This window comes from Mastigoproctus giganteus, chromosome 1 (genome assembly GCF_048544385.1).
Source record: "Mastigoproctus giganteus isolate SK-2022 chromosome 1, ASM4854438v1, whole genome shotgun sequence".
In the NCBI taxonomy this organism is placed as follows: Eukaryota; Metazoa; Arthropoda; class Arachnida; order Uropygi; family Thelyphonidae; genus Mastigoproctus; species Mastigoproctus giganteus.
Genome location: NC_143575.1, coordinates 65,695,212 through 65,719,301, shown reverse-complemented (window position 1 = coordinate 65,719,301; position 24,090 = coordinate 65,695,212). Strand labels below are relative to the sequence as shown.

The following is a 24,090-nucleotide window of genomic DNA, read 5'->3' as shown; positions in this document are numbered from 1 at the left end:
CTAACAGTTTCAAGGATACTCTAATAATTATGGCTAAGGGTTTGCTTACTTTTTTTTACTTGGATAGATCCCATCAGCCCCGGGTGCCCTGTTACTTTTAGCTCCAACAATTTTTCCTCCATTCTCTTCTCAGTTATTATACTGTGGCCTCCATAGCTGAGTGGTCAGGGGCAGGAGTGCAGTAGCACACGCTCTTTGAATAGACTGGGGGTTCAAGCCCCTGACTGCTAAATACGGTCGATCTGCCAACTCGCACTGGACCAGCATGGCAGATTATGGTCCATTTCCCTCAGCATGAATTATTGAGGAGGCTTCCATCCTGCAGTGGGTTGATAATGGCTGCAGTTTTTTTTTTTTTTTTTTTTTATTACACTGTGTACTTATGGTATTCCCATCCCTAAAAACGTCTTCTTAGGTAAATGCAGAGGCAGAATATTTTTATTCTGTCTCTGCATCCAATTCCTTCTATTGTTAATATAAGAAAAGAATTCTTGGTTACTTTTTTTTTTTTTTTTTTTTTTTGCATTCCTAGCCAAAGACTTGTCATAATTTGCTGTAGCATACCTAACCCACTTAATGATTTGACTGCAGACTAGATTTTACTTACTGTATTTTTCTTCTCTGCAAGTCTCATCAGTTCATCTGATATCCGTTTGGGTCTAAACCTTGAACAATATCTTTTAAATGGTATAGAAAGCTTAGTAGCTTCTATTATTACTTCCCTGAATGCTTACCATTTAGAATTTGCAGTTCTTAATATCATCACTTGGTCCCAGTGAAAGGAATTTAAAAATTGTTTACAACCACTGTAGTCACCTTTTGTGAAAGCAAAATCTTTACCTTCAACAGTAGTTACATCTTTAAGCAGCTCCAACATCAATATATTATGATCATTATTACGTAGTGGTTAGTTCACCACTAGGTGGTCGAAAGAAGATGCAACTGCTGAAGACTTGCATCTTCTTTCAACTTAGACTGGGGTTGGAGCCTGTGACCACTAAATACGAAGGATGCAGAAAGGTCAGGGAATTACCACCGCATATCCCTGGATCAATATGGCCTTAGTTGCTAATGCTCCTAAAAACCAAATAACATCTTCTTTTAACTGTACAAAAAAAAATGGATGCAAGTCCCATTAGCATTAGTAGATGCATATGATGCAAGAAAGCAAGTTTATGCAGCATCAACCAAAAAAAACTCCCATTTCACCCCTCTGTTTGTTCGAAATACCTGTCCAGCTGAGCCTTAAATTTATTTAGGCTATCAACTTCCACAAGGGATGGAAGTCTGTTCCACCAACCAACTACCCGCAGGCTAAAGGCAAATTTCCACACATCTATCCTACATCTGTCTTTCCTCAATTTGAATTTATGCCCTCTCAGGTGATTATTTTGAGCAAGAGGAAGATTCCCATCGCAATTGAGCATGCTCAAACCATTCAAGGCTGTATACACCTCTATCAGATCACCTCGCTGGTGCCTAGTCTCCAGACACTGTAATTTGCAAAACTTAAGCCTTTCTTTGTAAGAGCAACCCTTTGTTCCATTCATTAATCTTGTTGCCCTTCTCTGTATTCGTTCCAGCATCTCTACATCCTTCTTGAAATGAGGCCTCCAGACACTACACAGCACTCAAGGTGTGGCCTGATCATTGCCTTATACAAGGAAATAATCACCTCCTTATCCCTGTATATCATTGACAAGACACCATGAGCTATTCTTGCAACCAGTCTGCACTGCTCAGAGAACTTCATATCTGCCTGCAAAATTACCCCCAGGTCCTTTTCATTCTGGTGCCTCCGTAGCCAGGTGGGTAGGAGCAGCAGTGTGTAGCACGTTTCTTGATCAGACCGGGGTTCGAGCCAGTGACCACCAAATACGGAGGATGCGGAAAAGTCAGGAAATGACCGCCACATATTCCCGGAGGAATATGGCCTTAGTTGCTAATGCTCCTAAAAACCAAATAACAACAACAACCTTTTCATTCTCTACCACTGTCAGTGTAGTACCACAGAGTTGATACGTTGCTCTGGGGTTACTGTTTCCCATATGTAGTACTTTACATATGTCAAGTAAACTTAAACTTCATTTGCCACCTCTCAGCCCATCTGCTCAACCTTTCCAGATCCTGTTGCAGCAGCATAGCGTCAGTAGGGTCCTTAACAACCCTGCCAACCTTTGTATCATCTGCAAACTTGGACACTAAGCTTGATATACCATCATCAATATCATTTATAAATACAGAAAACAACAATGGACCCAGCACTGAACCCTGAGGGACTCCATTAATAATTTAGTCCACGAGTCCATTGATTACCACTCTGTCTTCGCCCCCTCAACCATCCCTTTATCCATAGCAGCAATTTGCCTACAATGCCACACTGCTCCAATTTGTGCAGCAGTCTTTCATGTGCAACAGTATCAAAAGTCTTTCTAAGATCCAAATATATAATATCAAAGTTATTCCCTGCATCCAGTTCTTTTGTGACTGCATCATACTATCCAATCAAATTGGTCAGGCACGACTTCCCTTAACAAAACCATGCTGTGTCCGAGCTATAACTGAAGCCTTGTGTAGATGATCCTGCAGTGATTCTTTAACCAGTGCCTCCATTAATTTTCCAGGAACAGAAGTTAAATGCACAGGTCTATAATTACTTGTGTCATCCTTTGATCCTCCTTTGTGAATTGGGGTCACATTTGCACATTTCCAGTCTATGGGTACCTCCCCTGAGTCCAAAGAAGCTCTCATAATTATGGCTAAGGGTTTGCTTACTTCTTTTCCTGCCTCCTTTGATTTAACTGGATAGATCCCATCCACCTCAGGTGTCTTTTTTATGTTTATCCTCAACTATTTCTCCTCCACTTTGCTCTCAGTTATTAGAAAATCATCCAGCTCACTGCCAGAGTTTACTTCACCGCTTGCATTCCCCTTCCTGAATAAGTCCTCATGAGTGAATGTAGATGCAAAATACTCATTTAGTTTGTTAGCCACCTGAGCAGGATCCTCAACTGTTGAACCATCAATATCCAGTGGACCAATCTGATTCATCCCTTTCCTTCTAGAGTTTACATAGGTAAAGAACTCTTTTCTGTTTTTCTTTGCATCCTCTGCCAAGGATTTCTCATAATCTGCCTTTGCCTGCCTAATCTCCTTTGTGACTTGGTTACAGACCAGCTTATATCTATCATAGGCTTCCATGTCACCCATTAATTTATGTATCCCATGCATTTTTCTTCTCTGCCATATATCTCATTAGTTCATCTGACATCCATTTAGGCCTAAACCTTGAACAATATTTCTTAGTTGGTATGTAAAGCCTAGTAGCTTCTAAGATAAGTTCTTTGAATGCTTATCATTTTGAATTTGCTGTTGGTAACATCATCAGTTGGTTCCACTGTATAGAATTTAAATATTGTCTCAGACCATCGTAGTCTCCTTAACGAAAGCAAAAACCCTTCTCTTTACCCCTGATCGTAGTTACCTCTTTGAGTAAATCCCACTTCAGCACACTGTGATCACTGCCACCTAGTGGTTCCTTTATCTGCAGATTCTTAATGCATGAAGAATCACTACTGCTAATCAGATCAATAGTATTACTCCCTCTAGTTGCCTCCCAAACATGCTGATGTAGAAAACAATCATCCAGTAAATCCACAAAAGCCTTGCTAGTGTGCAAGTGACCAACCCACAAATTCCAGTCAATATCTGGGAAATTAAAATCCCCATTATAAGACTCTGATTTACTGGTCCTCTATTTCCCTGTACAGTTTTTTATTATACTCATCAGAGTCATTAGGCCCATAGCACACTCCTAATCTCAATTTTGATCTCCTGATGCTTATGTCACACCAAGCTTGACTCGACACCGCACTCTCCAGCGATGTCAACTGGCTTCACTTACTTGGATGGATTTTATGTGTTTCTTAACTAATAGCATAACCCCTCCTCCCTTCCTATCCTTTCTGTACACATTGTACTCCCCAAATTCCAGTTGTGCATTCCTTATATCTGTGTGACACCACATCTCTGATATCCCAACAATATTTGCCTTTGATATTTTGAGCAATTCATCAAATTTATTTACCAAACTCCTAGCATTGGTGTACATGCAAGTATACACGCACCTGTTCCTATTCTTAGCTACCCTAACACAACTCGTGTTTACTTATACCGCAATGACTCCCAGCAGTCTCTGAAATATTCTGCATCTTGTTTTCCAGGCTGCTGCTCATTCCAATAGAAGCAGTGCAAGAATCACTTTCACCTCTGGCAGTGGCTACTGTTAATCTATTAGTCCTTGTATCCCCCCAAACTAGCAGTTCTCGACCCACCTAACACTGCCTTGATAGCATCAGCAAATATTCTTGCACCCTTTCTATTTAAGTGTATCCTATCCCTGTAGAAGCAGTCTCTCCTGTTAACAAGTACAGACCAGGATGAAAAAAATTCTACCCCTTGAGCCTTGCACAATGTTTCCAGGGCCAAATTGGTCGACAAGGCTCTCATCATATACTCCCTCCTAGCGTGTCTGGCCAGAATTGCAGACACTTTCAAATTCAACCCTAATTCAAGGGTTTTTTTAACACTGACCTGTACTTGTTAAGTAATTCCACCGGTCTCCTACTCTTAATATCAATAGTGCCAGCATGTACAATAATAACACCTTTTGTGCCCTTAAAAGATGATATCCGCTCTACAACGTCATCAAACTTTGCCCCTGGCAGACATACCCTGGTCCTGTTCCACCTTTCCTTTTTACAAAGCACATTCCCCATTTCCCTGACAATAGTCACCAACAACTACTAGTTCCTGTGGGACCAGTGCATTCTGCCTAGGAGTTGCCGCTGTGTTGCGTGATGATAAAGTGCAAGCTCTGGCGTTGATGGCTGAGAGCTTGAGGGCCCATCAAGCTCTCAGCTCCAGGCAGCTGAGAGTTGATGGGCCCCTCAGTTTAGATCCTTCGAGGGCATCCACCCTGTCCTTCAAGCTCTCTTATAGGCCCATAACAACGTTGAATTGTCGCCTGATTTCCTTACACTCCTTACATCGCCACACACACAAAGGCATCCCCCATGGCAATATCATGTCCTGTACCTGATTGCTCCACAAACATCAAGCAAGCAGTGCATTTTAAAAGGCTGTGATTCAGAGGGCAACTGTCCCCCCTCAGTTCTCCCCTGAGCCACAGCACTTCCATTAGCTTGAGCCTTTTGCTTTGCTGCTCTGCTCTGAGTCATGATAGTGACGCTATATATATTTTTAGTATCGAGTATTATCTACAATTTCCATTTATATAACTTCTGTATCAAGTTATGTATTAATTAATTATGTTACGTTTGTAAAATCTAAGTCATATGTATTTAGTTAAAAAGTACAATTTAATTGACAATGAAGTTTAACAAGATTAATAGATTTTACTGATTAATTGACAATATTATATTATATACTATACTAAGCTTACGCTATCTAGTTCGGGATATAACAATGGCTACAAGTTACGAATTGTAAATCTATTATTGCCAAAATGCAAAATCTGTGGACAAGCATAGAGCAATGAACTTGCTCAACATTGAGGGGGGGGGGGTATTAAGTGTGCTCTGTAATGTTAATGGAATATACTGACCAGTAATTTTGTTTATAAACTGTGCAGAAACCTGATTTTTAATGGAGTGGGGGATGCTGCAGTCTGGAAATTTTATTTGCAACCAGCAGGGGCAATCCCTCAACTCCACAGTCAGCACCTATGTACCTGACTAACAGGTTTCTTTGAACCAATGACTGTTCAGAATAAAGTGAATTTAACTTGTTTATGTGAGTTATTTGGTATGCCATAAAGCTAAATTATTCTATCACATCACTAATAAAAGAATAAATGGAATTAGTTCTCTCAATACAGAACTCCAGAAATGGGTCACTCAACTTTCATTCTGTCTCACAGTGGGCAATATTCAGATAATTAATAAATACCTGATCGAAAGAGGTTATTTTAGGCACTGCTGAAAGACTTGTATTTCATTTCTGTCATTAATTATTCAGTAGCTAAGGCAGCTGCTTTAATTTTTAGTCATTTCAACTATAACAGAAAGTCCTTAATACAACTTCCAATTACAGCTGATGAAAAATTTTGGTTACTGTTTCTGGAAGGGAAAGTTATTTATAGCATAAGTGAAAAGTTTCGGAAATTCCTTTAAATATTTAAACCCACACTTTTTAAAATAGTTGATGAGCAATAAAACCACTACCCACCACTGAAATTTATTTCAGTAAGTTTGAATTAACATTGTATTGTGTATGCCAACATTAGTGGATTTACCACTTCTTAGTATATACATCACTTTGCTAATTTGAGTAGTAATATATTCACATGCTTACAGCTAATAATTTGCATCGAGAAAATGTAACAAGTCACTGTAGAACGTTTCGATGACTAACAGGCAGCGATTTCTGACCATGATTCACTTGCCAAAGTACAATACTAAAATAGTTTCGCAACTGCATTAGAGACCCTAATTTTAGTTCTTTGCAATTTCTTCCCTCACAAACAGTGGATTGTCATTAATGTGAATTGTTGGAAGTAGTATCAGAGGTTGACTGCTGGTAGGATGACATATGCCAAACGGTAAACTTAAAATAAAAAATTCTACTTCATTTCTTATTCAGTAGCCTGTGTATTTTTTTTTCCTTTTCTTTGCTGTCTAATACTTCCTTCTAATGCAGTAAATGAATGTAGAATTATGACTGAAGGATTAAGATTTGAAATATAGTATAATTACAAATGAAAAAGATCAGCAGCTTCCATAAATTTCCATTGTATCAAAACTAGATATTATTTTACAGTTCTGATGATTGTCTGATCTTATGTCAGCAAGAGCTTAAAGTAATAGCCATTTCTTACAATACATAAATTTCTTAAACTTTGTTACGCACACCTGCAATTGCTTGTATGGCATCTGTGCAATACCCTTTTGTTTTAATTATAAAAAAACTAATTTTAGCTTTTTTTGTATTGAATTGAAAATGGTGATCTATTAATTGATTTGCTCAACTCAAAAAATAGTGAATGAAAATAAATAACAGAAACCAGTAATAATAAGGAAAAAAACATTTCATCATATTTTTTAGAATTTTCAAGGTTACTTAAACCCCCAAATTTGGTAGATGCAATGTAAATGTCTGTATTTTTGTTAGCTGTTTTATGTTTAGCTAGCAAAACTAAAGTTCTACAACAAGATTAGTCGCTTTTCACTGTCATCATAGATACCATCTAGGAATGGGAAATGCCTCAAAGAAAGATACTCTTTTGCTTACTGTTACATTCCAAACAAAAAAATTGTCTAATTCAGAGTATATTGAAATGAAAACAAAATATACTATATAACCAGTTAGAGAATATTGGTGGGCAAGTACATGGGAGACTTAATTTTATTTAAAATTTAGAAAATTAAAACAAGTATATTTTGTTTTAATTGTTATTGTTAAAAAAAAAATTAAAATGATAAAATCAAACCAAAGTCATTCAAATTTAAGCTATTTTAATTTATTACATAACAAAATTAAATTCACATAACATTATTAACCCATATTTTGCCTATTGCCCCATCCACGCCGGTGTTCTGTAAAAAGAAAAAAAAAAGTAAAAAAAATTAGAAACTAGTATATAGTAAAAGAGCAATATGAAAGCTTTATTTCATATTTAGATTCTTTCAATAACCAAGTAGGAATACACGAAAATAGTCTCTTGTAACTTAAATAATACAGAAAACATAATATGTTATTAGGCAGTCCTTGTGGGGATGGATTGCTGAAACTTGGTGTTAGGTAAAAATCTGCATCCACCAAATACTTTTTTTTTTATAGAGCACTATTTCTTCTTTTCCCATTAAGAATACTGCTTGTTGGGTAAGGATAGATCATCCTCCCATCTTCTTAGCCTTCCGCTACTTTGTTTGCAGTGGGTCTCCAGTTCTTTACTATTTATGTGCAGTATTTGTGTCTATATTTTTAAAATGACTTCCAACTTCTGCTTTTCTTTTAACTTCATTTGCCAGGGTCACATTTATCATACTGTACAATAACTATGAGACAGCATGAGACACCATACTCAAGAGCAAGTGAGGTGATAATGAATCTGCACATAAGTGTTCTGTCCAGTGCTCAATGATATCATGCCACCCAGTACTACTCATATACAATTGTTTTTTTTTTTTTTTGGTTTTTTTATAAATTTGCTAATAAACTAGTACTTCTTTTCTTTCACTTACATCTACAAGTATCTATCTGTTGTTTTATGCTACTCTGCAATTCTAAAAGTTTAATTTTTATTTACCTTATTTTGTAGGGTATAAAAAATGATGTGAAAAGAAGAGATCTATTTTAATAGGAAACTTCTTCAAATCCTCCATCTGGCATACTCCTAAAGTCAAGCCGCCTGGGCCTATATGAGTCCTCCATGATACCATAGAAAAGTTTGGAATAAAGGCTTGATTGCCTTTATTTGAAATTGGGCAGTAAATATATTATTTTGACAGTGCATTAAAAATATATATATAATTTTAATTAACATTAAACCAGAATTAAAAATCATCACAACAGCTAGTGGATATTTTCATAAGCACATATGGCAAAAATATATTTTTAAGTTTTTGAAACTATTAAAATGCTAAAATCAAAAATACATTGAATTCTTTTAATACTTATTTTTAAAAACTAATGATGTCTTAACACTTCAGGGCAATTTAAAGGATTGATTTAGAGCCAACTATAACATCTATTATTATCTCAAGTTATGCACCATAATGTAAAAAATAGTGTCTCTCACTCAGTCATTTTCCTTGTTTCAGGTTGGAAAGAAAACTAATTTGCATGGCCTAGGTTTATCTTCCTTAGCACCAGTTGTACTCTAATAATTTATGGACTTTCTTTGATAAAGGGATCTGTTCTCTCTAAGTTGTATAGCTTTGATTATAAACAATATAGTATATTTACATGAATTGGATTTCTTTTTTGAACAACTGTGATTCAATGTCATATTCAGCATATCTAAAATTAAAGAAACAGGAAGAAATGAAGATAAATATATTTTTTAAATGGGCAATGCAGAGTATAATGCTTCCAGTAAGACATCTTTGCACCCCATTCAGCAAATTGATCAATGAAACATCCACGCAGAAGTGTGGGTGTTTCATTGATCAATTTGCTGAATGGGCATTCTCACTGTAGGGCGTGAGAATGCCAGTTATTTTGTAAAACATCTTAAGGACCAACTTCACAGCCTTCAGGCATTTTATCAGCAGATTCATATGCAGATTTCCATCTTTTTTAACCCGAAATTGTGGAAAGGAACTTTATATTTCAGAGAAAACAGAACCTGGATATATTTAAGATATTGTAAGTTTTTGTGATGAAATCCACATTTTGGGTGTTAGAAAACATTTTTTTTTTTTGCTGAATTATATTCTCATTATGCCATATAAGTTGGAAGCTAGAATGTTTTGTCAAGTATAATTCCATCTACTTTAATGTGTCAGTAATATATGCTCTAGCATTATCTGGGTCTCACCCCAAAAAAAAAAAAAAAAAAAAAAAAAACCCTTCCAACAATAAAAACCAGTCCTCACACAGATAATATTCTACTGGCTGTTATGACCTGGCAGTACCTGTTTTAGCCCTCGTTTAATGAAGAAACTTTTCACATCAATAGTGCCTCACATGATGGTATGATCATTTGCTTTTTTATATCTTAAACGTTAACTGTTTGTCTTCTCCATATAATCCCCTCCCCACACACACACACACACTTTCTTGATAAAACAAATGGCATTGTTTGCAAAATGGTTATAGCTGCTGCAGTTGCAGGACTAAATCTTTTTCAAATGTAGTAAGACCTCTAAACCCCCTCACAGAAGTTTATCAACTGAAAGATCTTCTATTAAGAAGAAAGTCCCAACACTGCAATTTTATTTTATCTTTTAAAGCAAACAAGTTTATTTGTTTTAAAGAATTTAAACAAACGATCTATGCTACAATAGCTGACAAAAAAATTGTTACTCCCTCAAAGTTTATTATTTCTGCTTTAAACATGAAATTATGTCACCTGAAGGCATAATTTTGCCATCCTGTAATATCAGTATGGTAAATGATTCTAATATGCAAATTCTTTGTATAAAGGAAGCATCCACTATGAGCACATGCTATGAGTTTCTATTCAGTGGCAGAATGGCATATGTGTAGTTAATTTCAAGAAAAAAAAAAAAAAAAAGAGCTTTTAATAGGGAGAGCTTTTCCAGATAATTTTCCAAAAAGGTTGGTTGTAATCAGTCTTGTATATCAAGTAATCTTAAAAGGCAAGACCAGAAATGCCAAAAGAAAATCTGGAGCTGGACTGAAGCAGATTCGTATGTCTAGGCCTCCTGACCTCCACAAACCTAAGAATCATGTGGAAGGAACAGTCTGTTCCTTCATGTGGAATGAAGGATGAATGAAAATAATTCAGCGAAAAATTTTTTTATATAATAAATGAATAGGCACCATAAAACCCCCCATAACAACAACAAGCAAGTGAAAGAACTGTCTGATGAAGACTTATGAGTGGTCTGAAAGTATATCAACTTCACAGCAGCTCTTACTGATCAAAAAAATGACCTTACTTATCCATAAGAGTAATCTGGAAATTGGACTATTAAAAAAAAGTCATGTTGCAGGCAACATAAGTACAATTATTTTGTGCAGTTTTCAGTAAGTTAATGATCAACTTGTGCCAAACACTGCAGTTGTTTTTTTTTTTTTTTTTTTAAGTTTAAGAATTTCTTGAAAAACTTTCATATCCAGTGCATATCAATAAGATTTAGCTAGATTTAAACTCCAAATAAAATTGAAGAAAAACCTTATGGGAGACAAAAAAAAATCACTGCAAAGATGCTATTAAGTAGAAATGACATTTCTACTTAATGACTAAATGATATTAAGTAGACTGCAAGAAATGATTATTCATGTCTAGTACCATGAAACAGGCAACAATTATGTCAAGAATCTGAAACACTATTAACAGGAATGGACAAGGCTGTAATTAATGCTCAAGGTGGGCCAATAAAAGACCTACAGGCTTATATCACAGCCATAATTTTTTATTTTTTTAGTTAATATTAACCTGGATTGTCAGTCATGAGAGAAAAGTGCTCATAGGGCCTGCAGTGTATTTATTTCCATGATTTTTCTTTCTCCCCTATATCTAAACTTGTGTTTTTATTTATTTATGTTATCAATATAACAGTATTTGATCATTTCACAGGGGCAGTTAACATTTGTTTTGTAAAAAACTTTATGACAAATTTATGTGGCTGTTATTAGTTTGGAGTTCCAATCACAGAAATTAGTGATTCCATAGAAAACTGGAAAGAAAAAAAAGACAGCACTCACATGCAATGAAAACTGCCAACAAAATTAAAGTGATTAATCACTTTAATTTTTGTATTAATCTATTTTAAAACTAATAAAGCTTTATTCATTATACATTACCATCTTTCCAATCGTCCCACTCTCTTGCTCTCTTTATTGCATCTTCATCTTCATCATCATCTTCCTTTTCTTTCTCTTCTTCTTTAGCTGATGCTTCTGGATCCTTTACCATGCTCAGAAGACTCTGCCTGCAGATATGAAAATATCAATCTTTGTGTATTCACACATCTTTTGATATGAAAACCTAATAACTTATAAGTATAAAGTTATAGAATTCTTATAATACCGTGATAATAGACTAAATATAAAAATAGCGAAATGCTTAAAGTGCGGTACTCACCTTGAATATAATCTGCAATAGTTTTATGAAAAGACTGATGGCTAAATATAAGGTGGAATGAGATTTAATTTAAAGTAGAAAGTAATTACCTTGAATATAATCTGCAATAGTTTTATGAAAAGACTGATGGCTAAATATAAGGTGGAATGAGATTTAATTTAAAGTAGAAAGTAATTAATGTGGAACATATCAATTCTTTTATGTTCCGGATTAACTACTTTCTACTTTATGACAACCAGGGATGGAATAGTGCACTTCTGCTTCCTTGCGCTTATTTTAAAATTCCATTAAATTAAATCTCATCCCACCTTAATGCATTAACTTAACCATTCCACCTTTTCATAAAACTATTGCAGATTATATTTAAGGTGAGTACCGCACTTTAAGCATTTTGCTATTTTTATATTTAGTTTAATAACTTATGTATTCCTCAAAATTATAATAAAATTATTAATATATTTATTCAAAGAAATTGTACTGTACTTGATCTTACTTCAAAACTACATAATAGCAGCTACAAAAGTAAATAAGTTACCTACCTACCTTTTAACTTTACCTACTATGTCATTTTGAAAGTATATTTATTTATTTTTTATTTTTTTTATGAAAACCCCCAAACACGAAAGGTATCAAAACCTATAGTACTTAGTACCGTGCATGGGTTGAAGGAGAAGTATGGGGGGAGGGGGATGCCAGAAACTTAGCTCTAGAGACTAAACATGGGTTTCACCACTTCAAGCCTCCAATAAGCAAAGTGGTGGTATTTCACTGGTTGATGAAAGTCATCTACCACCTACAAGATATTTATAAGATAAAATTTCAATAAACCACAAATACTAAGATATCTAGAGCAAGAAGAAATTTAACTACATTATTTATCATTTATTAATTCAAAATGATAATAAACAACACAGAAAATGTATTTTAATTTCTAAAATAATTATAGCCTACAATTATTAATAAAATAAAACCTTAATCTAAGATCATGAACATTATCTTTGATTTTAGATGGCTTACTGTGAGATTTTTCTATACTGTTATGTATTTTTCATTCAAGGCAGTCTTCCCCACTTGATGCTCTACAAATTGTTTATTAAATTGCAAAATGACAGAGACTAGCTTATTCTTTATTAGTGGGGGGGGGATATATAATTCACTGTAGAACTCAAACTACTGTTCCCTTAAAATTCAAAAATGTTTCACATAAGTCTTGCTCAAACGTGTATTAAACTGGAATGCGAGTGTTTGCAGTTAGCATTTGGAAAAGTTATGACATAATCAATTTCCCAACACATTTAATTTTATCAGCACAAAATGTTAGAGGGGGAAGTAGTAGCAATTAAATTACTTTCAAGAAATATTTAATAAATTTGTAAACCATATTCCTGAAAACTCCATTACCATGACAATTGGTATGAGGGCTGTTCAATAAAAATGATCATAATTTTTTCACAAACTGTACTGCTTACTATTTCTAGCTGCGTTGTCGAATTTAAGAGTTTAAGACCAAACCAAGCTGCATCATATAGCAACTGTGCAGTTCACTCATGTACAAGGCATGACCTTGGCAGTTTTCAGTTCAAATTTATGCCTGTTCAGTTTTGCCCACATAATGGATGGGACATGAAAGGAACAGTATACTGCTCTCAAATCTTACTTCCATCTTAAGAAAATATCCCCTCTATTAAATATTAAAGGAGGCTTATGGTGAATCTATGCTTCCATCTAGCACAGCTCACAGGTGGTTTAGAATGGTTAAAGACAGACATGATTCAATTACAAAAATCGGTGGTCCTGAAGTTCCAACCACTGTTGATTTAAAGCAGTGTTGATTTAAAGCATTTATAGTTTCTGTTGTGACCACAGAAACTATAAATACTGCTTATGTGACTGTGGGAGAAGATCATCATATAACAAAGCAACTGGCAAAGACGTTAAGAACATCTGTAGGAAGCGCACATGGTATTATTCTCCATGACTATTTGCATGTGACGTATTTGTGCACACTGGTTCCAAGGCTACTCACACCTGAGTAACAAGTTTGTCAGGAGCTGCAACAGATGTTACCGAAGGTGGCGAGTTTCTGCGCAAGGCAATAACGGCAGATGACACATGGCTTTTGACCCAGAGAGTAAAGCTGTTTGGAAGTCTAGATCATTGCCAACACTAAAAAAAGGCAAAAGCAGAAGTTGGCTTCAGCAGGAGGGTTTATGGTCATCTCTTTTTTTTTTTTTTTTTTTTATTTTGCATTCAAGAAATAATTTAGCAGCATATTATTCTACATCATATGTAGAATAATATGCTGCAAAGTGTGCAGTACATCACTGTACTGCACACTTTGCAGGATCAGATTCATCGCAAACGACCACAACTGCACACAGGTGGGTGGATCATACTGTCATTATGTACTTAGCTAGTATTAATGTCAAATGTGTTCCTCATTCACCCTACAGCCCTGACCAGTGATTTTTTTTTTGCCACCTAAAGTTAAAAAAGGAGCTGCAAGGAAAACATTTCCAGTCATCAGAAGTTGTAAAGACGTCACAAAATGGCTTCCACCATGTTTTTGAGGAATGGCAGAAATGTTGAAGTATGTGATCATAAAAATATGGATGAGGTATATTGTGTAAAAAAAAAAAAAAAAAAAATTATGATCATTCTTTATTGAACGGCCCTCATAATTAGAACCCAAACAATCCTAATAACTAAATAAAATTGGCTACATTCTGGATTTCAATATCTCTCTTTAAGCCTGGATTTTAATACTGAAATCCACCATGTAGTCAATTTTATTTAGCTATTAGGATTGTTTAGGGTATAACTGTACCAACTGTATATTGTACCTGTAAAATAATTAAAATAATTCATGTGAAAAAATATCTATTAAATCTGCCTTGCTTAGCAGTATTTCATGTAATATCTTTCTTGATTTTAAACAAATTATCATGTCAAAAATTTTTACTTTTTTTATTTTGACAGCAGATACTACATAAAGCTTTGATTCCTTGCATTGTTCTGCCATTTTAATGCTAATAAATCTTCCACATAATTCAGGGAAAATTTAATTGACCAAACCAAAATCAATAAACATTAAACTCATTCCAGTGAACATCAACTTAACTGTGCCAGCACAACCAAAAAACCAGGCCATATAAGTAATAGCATGCAAACCACTGAACCACAGGTCATCAGTGGTCCAGTGATTAGCACATGTAGCCACAAGTAAGAAGGTTGCAAGTTCAAGCCAGAGTAGAGTAAAGTTACAATTAAATATTTTAAATATTTATTTAAATTTAAATCCATTATTTAGCCTCAAACATACAATAAGTAAAAGAAGAAAGTAAAAATGCAAAACAACTTACTGCAGCGAATTAGGAGCTTCATTGGAAGTGTTTGGTTGACCATACCTCTGTTCATAAAATTCTGCAACTGTAAGGGTGGGAATACTTGGATATCCTACTCCATAAATTTTTTTCTGCATTTCACTCTTTGTAATGATGATTGGTTTTAATGGCTGAAAAGATATTATTAAATTCCTCTATCTATACAGTTAGCATTAGGAAACAAGTTTATACAAATGGAAATAACATTTCCAGAACAGTATTTGCTAGATGAGTTTACAGAAGAGAAGTTTATCTCTTCAACATAATAAATCTTGTTATTTTCAATGGAATAAAACTTATTAATTTTTAATAATAATAAAAAATCTAAACATAAAATATAAGGCATGAAACTATCAGTCTTCCATTTTCAAGTACTGTATATAAAATTATTAAGTGCAAGTACCATACATGGAAAATGCATTACATATATGTATACACATTTCTGCTTAAAATATTTCTTTGAGTAGACTTCTAAGGAATCTAATGAATTCCAGTAATTATTAAATGTTATTAAACTACTCAAATAATATGCCTCAGTCATACAGACAGAGTAACAGCCAGTACCACAACAGTGTTGGTCCAGCGTTTCAGGCCCACCAAAAAAAATCTGTTGTGTTAATTGTTTGAGATTAGCAGCTCTTCTTCTTCTGTCTAGCTTCTTAAATACAGTTTTTATTCAGCAGCTATGTGTCATTGAAGCAGAGTTTAATGAAACTGGCAAAACATATAGTAATACATGCATATGAGTTAGCTTGAATTTTCACACTCTTCACAGTTTCATGAACTTGAAAATGGAAGTGACTTAGGGTTTCATTTTTTTTATAGCATTTTTCAACAGAGTTAATAAAAAAAATGACTTTTACTGAAAAATACTACTAATAATACTACCTTTTTTCAAATGTAAAAAAGCACATATTTAAATTTTTCATTTCTTGCCACCCCCTTACATGTATAATATCACAACTGATAAAACATACTCTCAGCGGCATTAAAATATCTAAATGCAGTTCTTATTCAGATTATATAAAAATATAATTATATTTAATAATTACTGTAAACTCTTGCTTTAAATGGGCTTCAGAAGTAATGGGCACTGTCAGCCGAATGAGGCCTCCTGCCCATATGGGAGTAAGTGGCAGTATGCATTTCCAGAAAACTAGGATTTTCCTCATGATCACCGACCACCTGCTTGCCAAGCATATCAGACTGAATACTGTAATCAGAGTTCCTACTACTGCTGTGCAGTACAACGAGCTCTTGTTGATATTCAGGTACTGACTGAATGATGTTGATATTCAGGTACCGACTGAATATCATAAAGTTATTGATCATATTTTATTGATGCATGTGATTACATGGTGCACAAGTTCTAAATGAATGATGATATTCACATAAATGCTGAGGAAGCAAAAATTCCACCAATTGGCAATGCATCATTTTCATATTCTAACTTTTCTGTGAAAAAGTTTTCTGTACTTCTTGGTGTCATTAAAAACAGAAAAAAAATAGATGAAGTGAAAGATGTTTACCTGCATTGGTTTCACTGTGAGAGCCCCAGGTACTATCATGAAAGAAAGAACTGCTGTTCAGTGGCCCTTTGTTGGGGAGCTGACAAGCACAAGGAAGCTTGAAATATAACAAATTATCCCAAATCATGCGTGGAATTTTAACAATGTGCGAGGATATTCAGCCTTGTTAGAAAAATAAAATCTGAGTTTAGATCTTGTCTTTCTGTTGGCGTTTTAAAAATGCTCTTTACAACCCAGACTAGACAGCAGGGCCATTGTTAATAAAGAAAACTTGGCCTCAACATTTCTGAAGAAAGCAAAGTCTGCAACAGTGTCTTTTTTTTTTTTTTTTTTTTTTTTTTTTTTTTTTGAAGCAATTGTAATCAGTTGATGTCTGACACTCCAAATAGAAATCTACAGACAAAAAAAAAAATCCTTAGGTGAGCTAATGTTTGAAAGAATACTCTACTGGTAAAGTCCTATGTCTGTATTATAATATAAAATGCCAGCAAAATTTAATTTACAGTACAATGTGGACCTTAAAAAACCATCCTAACTTTCTCAAAAAAACCACCAGCTTTCTTCCTGTTTTGGCCAAATCTCCTGTTTTCCTCCTGCTTACAATTACCTAATCTCCAGATTTCAAAAAGTCAAGAGTCGGCAGCTATGTACCAGGCACATATTTAAACTGACATTACATGACAATATTTGACTTTGTCACTTGTTCACATTTAAAAATTAAGTTATTTACATTTTTAGCTACTAGCACAACCCATTAGTCTTTATAAATGTTCAGAGATGGAAATAAATTCAGTTGTTATTGCTTAATATTCACTGAAATATACTTCTCCAAAACTGCCCAACCATCAGTTAGTCATTGTAGGTATACCTCTCTAAAATCTAACATATCTTACATAGCTGTCGTTACTAAATATATAGCTGTAATTTGCAAGAAAAATTTTCACTAAGTTATGGAGATTACTGAATTACAGATAATATCAAAAAAATAATAATAATAAATAAATAACAAATGCACTAATTCAGATGGATATCTGTCTGATTTAGTGTGAGAGAGAGATCGAATGGATTGTGCAGATGATGTAAATTAATCTTTCTATTCAGATATTAGTCTTTTTATAAGTGATGCATACCCAAATTTACTCTATTCATTCTTATTTAAAATGATATCTCTATAAAATTACTATTTGGCTGCAAATTCTCTCTCTGGCCCCATTAACCAAACAAATTTATAAACTGATAACAGAACAACAGAAACAGGTATGCATAAGCTATTCATTTATAAAGACCAAATGGTGCTTTGAGTGGACATTTGTCTGATCAAAGCCCCCATCAAGTAGAAAGGAATGTCCATGTAAGATGAATGGGTTTATATTATTTTATTAAATTAGTTATTATTATTAATAAATTTGTTATTAGATTAATGTGCATGTACAGCAGTACCTCAAACATTGCGGCTTCAATCAGTATGGGATTCAATATAGTGCAGTTTATAATTTTCAACTGATATGGTTTATAATCTGCGACGGTGATTGTAATGTGGTCATATACGGCTGACATTTTTCTAGAATGATCTCCACGAATTTGCATCACTCGTTATTCGAGATCTTTCTGCAAGCTTATACAATGCATAAATATATATATATAGTACATAAACATTAGCATTAGTAGAAGCATACGATGATGCAAGGAAGCAAGCTTATGCAGCATCAGCCAAAAAAAAAAAAAAACTCCCATTTCACCCCTCCATTCATTCCAAATGCCTGTCCAGCTCAGCATTAAATTTATTTAGGCTATTAGCTTCCACAACAAAAGATGGAAGTCTGTTCCACCAATCAACTACCTGCTGGCAAAAGGCAAATTCCACACAGCTACTCTACAGCTGTTTTTCCTCAATTTGAAACTGTGCCCTCTCAGGTTCTTAATCTGAGCAAGAATCCCATCAGCATTCAGCTTGCTCAACCCATTCAAGGCCTTAGAAACCTCAATCAGATCACCTCGCAGGTGTCTGATTGAGGCACTGCAGGTGTCTGATTGAGGCACTACTCTCCAGGCACTGCAATTTGCAGAACTTAAGCCTTTCTTTTTAAGAGCACCCCTTTGTTCCCCCTCACCAATCATGTTGCCCTTCTTTGTACTCATTCTAGCAACTCTACATCCTAGCAAATGTGAGGCCTCCAGACCTGTACACAGTACTCTAGGTGTAACCTGACCATTGCCTTGTATAACGGGATAATCACCTCCCTGTCCCTGCCAGCAAAATTCCTATTTATCATTGACAAGACTCCGTGACCTGCCCTGGCAGCCCGTCTGCACTGCTCAGCAAACTTCATATTTAACTGCACAATTACCACCAGATCTTTTTCACTTTCCACTTCCCTGAGTGTAATACCACACGGTTGGTACGTTTCTCTTCGGTTATTGCTAACGTAAATTCGGTAATATGCAGTATTTTGCATTTGTCAATGTTAAACTCCAGTTGCCACTTCTCAGCCCATTTGCCCAACTTATCTAGATCCAGTTGGAGTAGCATACTGTCTTTACTGTCGTTAACAACCCTGCCAACCTTTGTATTATCTGCAAACTTGGACATTAAACCTGTTATACCTTCATCAATATCATTGATATATATACAAAACAACAATGGGCCCAACATCGAACCCTGGGGAACCCCACTAATAATATTTGTCCACGAAGAGCAGTGTTCATTGATTACCACACTCTGTTGTCTCCCATTCAAACATCCCTTTATCCATTGTAGCAACTTACCTTAATGCCATACCCCTCCAATTTGTACAGCAGTCTTCAATGTGCAACAGTATCAAAAGCTTTCCTGAAATCCAAGTATATGATATCAAAATTATTTTTGATAATTTTGTTACTTCAGTTACTTTGTGACCACATCATAGTATCCAATCAAATTGGTCAGACAAGACCTCCCTTTAACAAACTCATGCTGTGTCTTAACTATTACTACAGTCTTGTCTAGATGATTCTGCAATGCTTCTTTAACCAGTGATTCCATTATTTTCCCCAGAACACAAGTTAAACTAACAGGTCTATGTCACCTTGTGAACCCCCTGTGTGAATTGGTGATACATTTGCACACCTCCAGTCCATGGGGACATCCCCTGAGTCCAGGGAAGCTTTCATAATTATGGCTAAGGGTTTGCTTACTTCCTTTGCTGCTTCCTTTAATATAACTGGATAGATCCCATCCACCCCAGGTGCCTTTTTTATGTTTAACTTCAACAATTTCTCCTCCACTTTGCTCTGTTATTAGAAAATCACTTAGCTCCCTCTTAGAGTTTGATAAACTTCTGGCACTCCCCTCATTGAACAACTCCTCATGTGTGAATGTAGATGCATAATACTCATTCAGTTTATCAGCTACCTGAGCATGATCATCAATAGTCAACCCATCTATGTTAAGTGGTCCAATCTGATTCATCCCTTTCCGTCTAGAGTTTACATAAGAACTCTTTGCTGCTTTTCTTTGCATTCTTTGCTAAAGATTTCTCTTAATCAGCCTTTGCCTGCCTAACCTCCTTTGTGACTTGATTACAGTTTATATCTGCCATAGGCTTCTGTGTCACCTGATACTTTTTATGCATCCAATACATTCTTCTTCTCTGCCATGAGCCTCATTAATTCATCTGACATCCATTTAAGCCTAAACCTTGAACAGTATTTCATTCTTAGTTGGAATGAAAAGCCTAGTAGCCTCCAAAATTAAGTCCTAGAATTCAATGTTGGCAACATCAGTTGATCTCTGTACAGAATTTAAAAACTGTCTGAGACCCCTGTGTCATCTTTATGAAAGCAAAAGCCATTCCCTTTGGCCTTGATGGTAGTTACATCTTTAAGTAATTCCCACATCAGGACATTGTGATCACTGTCACCCAGTGGTTCCTTTATCTGCAAATTCTTAATGCATGAATAATCACTGCTGATAAGTAGATCAAGAGTATTACTCCCTCTGGTTGCCTCTCGAACATGTTGCTATAGTAAACAGTCATCCAATAAATCCACAAAAGTCTTGTTAGCGTGCGAGACTTTTGTGCCAACCCACAAGTTCCAGTCATTATCTGGAAAGTTAAAATCCCCCATTATAAGACATTCTGATTTGCTGGCCCTCTATTTTTCTGCACAATTGTTCATTATACTCATCAGATTCATTAGGCCTATAACACACACCTACTCTCATTTTTCCTTTCCCAGTGAACATATGTACTATCTAATTATTGGCATCACTTATTTCCAAAGATAGTCTAAGTTCAGCTGCTGCTTCTTAAGCACGGGTGTATCCTTTTTGTGATTTTTTTCCCCTCAGCAATCCCTTTATTATGAGTGAAAAAAGAAAGTGAGATGATACCAATCCAAAGCAACATAAATGGCTGAAATTAGAATAGAAACTTGAAATCATCAAATCCCATGAAGAAGGTGTTTCGTTTGCCAAACTCGCATGAGATAAAGGAATAAATGAATCATCTATAAGAAGAACTGTAAAAGAAAAGAATCAGTACAAAGAGTATGGAATAGCTACCAACTCTTTTGCCTCGAAAACAATCATAAAGAAAAGGAGCTCTCTAATAGTAAATATGGAATGTCTGCTATCAATATGGATAGAAAATTGCAATCGGAAGCAAATCCTGTTAAGTCAAATGTAAATTCAAATGAAAGCTATGAGTCCTTTCAAAGCACTTAAAGAAAATTGCAGAGAATTGGTAACTGATGAAACATTTTCAGCAAGTTGTAGTTGGTTCTTCCGTTTTAAAAAATGCTCGGGGATTCATAATGTCCGTATTGTAGGTGAAAGTGCAGACAAAGATGCTGCCGAAAAATTTCCTAAAGAATTTATAGAAATTATTGAAAAAGGTGGGTACAAAGATAACCAAATTTTTAATGTTGATGAAACAGGTTTGTTTTGGAAAAAAATGCCTTCTAGACCTTTTCTATCAGAAAATGAAAAAACTCAAACAGGTTACAACGCATCAAAAGATCGTGTGACACTTTTGCTGGGCGGAAATGCATCTGGAAATGCATCTGGAGATTTTAAATTAAAACCCAGGCTTGTGTATCGTGTAGAAAACTCCCAAGCAGTTATGCAAAGAAGGCTCATCCAGTTGTTTGGTGTTCAAATAAAAAAGCTGTGTAACGAAACCTTTGTTTGAAGACTGGTTTAAAACTTACTTTTGTCCTGGAGTCGAACATTACTGTAATGAAAACAATATAGTTTTTAATGCTTTGTTATTGGATAATGCACCAGGGCATCCAACTAGACTGTAACTTTAATAAAAATGTCAAAATTCATTTTCTTCAACTCAACACAACATCTCTACTGCAACCAATAGATCAAGTTGTCATTTAAAGCAGATTATTTTAGACGAATTTTTTCTCAAACAGTAAAGACTACAACCGGCTACACCATTTAAAAATTACGTTAGAAATGCTATCGAAAACATAAACGAAGCATGGCTCGAAGTTAGTGAGAGTAACATGAGAATGGTGTGGAAGCAAGTTTTGCCTCATTGTGCAAGTGAGTCATGCAGTTCCAAGTCCGAAATTCAGGCTGTTACCAAAGACATTGCCAAAATTGGACACAATCTTGAATTCGAGTCTTTGGAAATGGCTAATGTTCGAGAATGCACTGATGCATATTCTCAAGCTCTCGATAATGATACTCTCCTTAACTTAGACCAAGAATGGGCATATGAAGAAGCACAAGAAAGTCCAGAATGTAACAAAGGAGCTAGTAAAGTGCGAGAAAAATAATTTCCCTTACAAAAACTTTAAAAAATGTTTAGTGTAGTGGAAACTGCTTCAGACTTAATTATGAATCATGATTCAGACGTAGAGCATAGCATTAATGCCTGATGAGCATTAGAAAATACCATTCAATATTACATGAACTTCAAAGAAAAGAAGAAAAACAAAATGGTGAAAATTAGATTAGATAGATTTTTCTTTAATCAGTAAAGTTTTCTGCCTTTCATTTTTTCAAAATAAAATTTATCAATTCATTTCATTCTTAGTCTACCTCATTACTATTTGTATTTCTTATTTTTTCTAACTAATCATGTATAATTATTTCTACTATAAAAAAATCCTTATGATACCCATGTATCATTATTTTTCCCATTGAAACTATTCCCCATTTAGTGCTGATTCAGTCAGTGAGGTAGTTTTTTCCAAAGCATTAACTGCACTGTGCGAGGTATAAATGTAACTAGAATTTTCACATCACCTCAATTAAGTTATCAGTATTTGATTTAGGGTCAGTATTTGATTTTCAAATCGTTCATGCCCATGCATGAGCACGAATGATTTGAAGAAGCTGTTGAAGACCGGAGAGCATGGAGGCAGCTCACCCACAAAGTCTCTGAAAGTCGGCTGTGAATGAATGGATGAAAACAACAATACCAACAAAAACTGTTCTAAATTTCTCTTCTTCCTGTTACTCTCCCTATTGGATATACATTGCAAGGGACACTGACAACAATTGCAAAAAATCAGAAACACATTTATTGTTATCTGAGAGCAACAATGAACACTGGATTCTGCAGAAATGTGTCACACTAAAACTAACAAGTGAATGTTAAAGGATAGAGGCATTTTCAATTATGCAGACATACAGAAAACTGAAAAATATTATAAATTGAAAATCTTTTCTTAAATGAAGAAAAGCCATATTTTAATTTATTCATAATTCTGATAATAGAGTTAGCAATCAATCAATTTGAAATATAAGTTTAGCATTAGCATTTATACAATGCTATGCATTATAACTAAATTCAATACTTTTATATTGGTTAAAATAGCCAACTGGAAGAGAATGTCCTTTCTATGTTAAATCAGTAAAGGTAACACACTTTATATGGTCATTGTTGAAAAAAGCCGTGAATTAGGGTGGAGGTTAAATTTGAAAGTGTCCGCAATTCTACGCAGACACAACAGGAGGGAATATATGAAGAGAGCCTTGTCGATCAATTCGGCCCTGGAAAGATTTTGCAAGGCTCAAGGGGTAGAATTTTTTTTAGCCTGGTCTGTACTTGTTAACAGGAGAGACTGCTTCTACAGGGATGAGGTACACTTAAATAAGTACAAGTAAACACATGGGTTGTGTTAGGGTAGCTAAGAATAGGAACAGGTGCATGTACACTTGCATTTACACCAATGCTAGGAGTTTGGTAAATAAATTTGATGAATTTCAGGTATTGCTCAAAACATCAAAAGCAGATATTGTTGGGATATCAGAGACATGGTGTCACACAGACATAAGGAATGCACTGGAATTTGGGGAGTACAATGTGTACAGGCTGAATAGACAGGAAGGGAGGGGGGTTATGCTGTTAGTTAAGAAACACAAAATCTAAGGAAGTGC

At 35.0% G+C, this 24,090-nt stretch overlaps 1 protein-coding gene across 1 annotated transcript in view; it reads right to left on the bottom strand.

Moving 5' to 3' along the window:
- Positions 1–7,531: 7,531 nt before the first annotated feature.
- Tap42 (immunoglobulin binding protein Tap42) overlaps positions 7,532–24,090 on the bottom strand; it is a 95,169-nt gene continuing 78,610 nt past the window's right edge. Inside the window, exons 7-9 of the mRNA XM_090380388.1 lie at positions 15,160–15,311; positions 11,518–11,645; positions 7,532–7,616 (exon numbers count right to left, since the gene is read on the bottom strand). Of these exons, the coding sequence (XP_090236514.1) occupies positions 7,576–7,616; positions 11,518–11,645; positions 15,160–15,311 (321 nt within the window). The 3' untranslated portion in view covers positions 7,532–7,575. The remainder of the gene's footprint in view (positions 7,617–11,517; positions 11,646–15,159; positions 15,312–24,090) is intronic.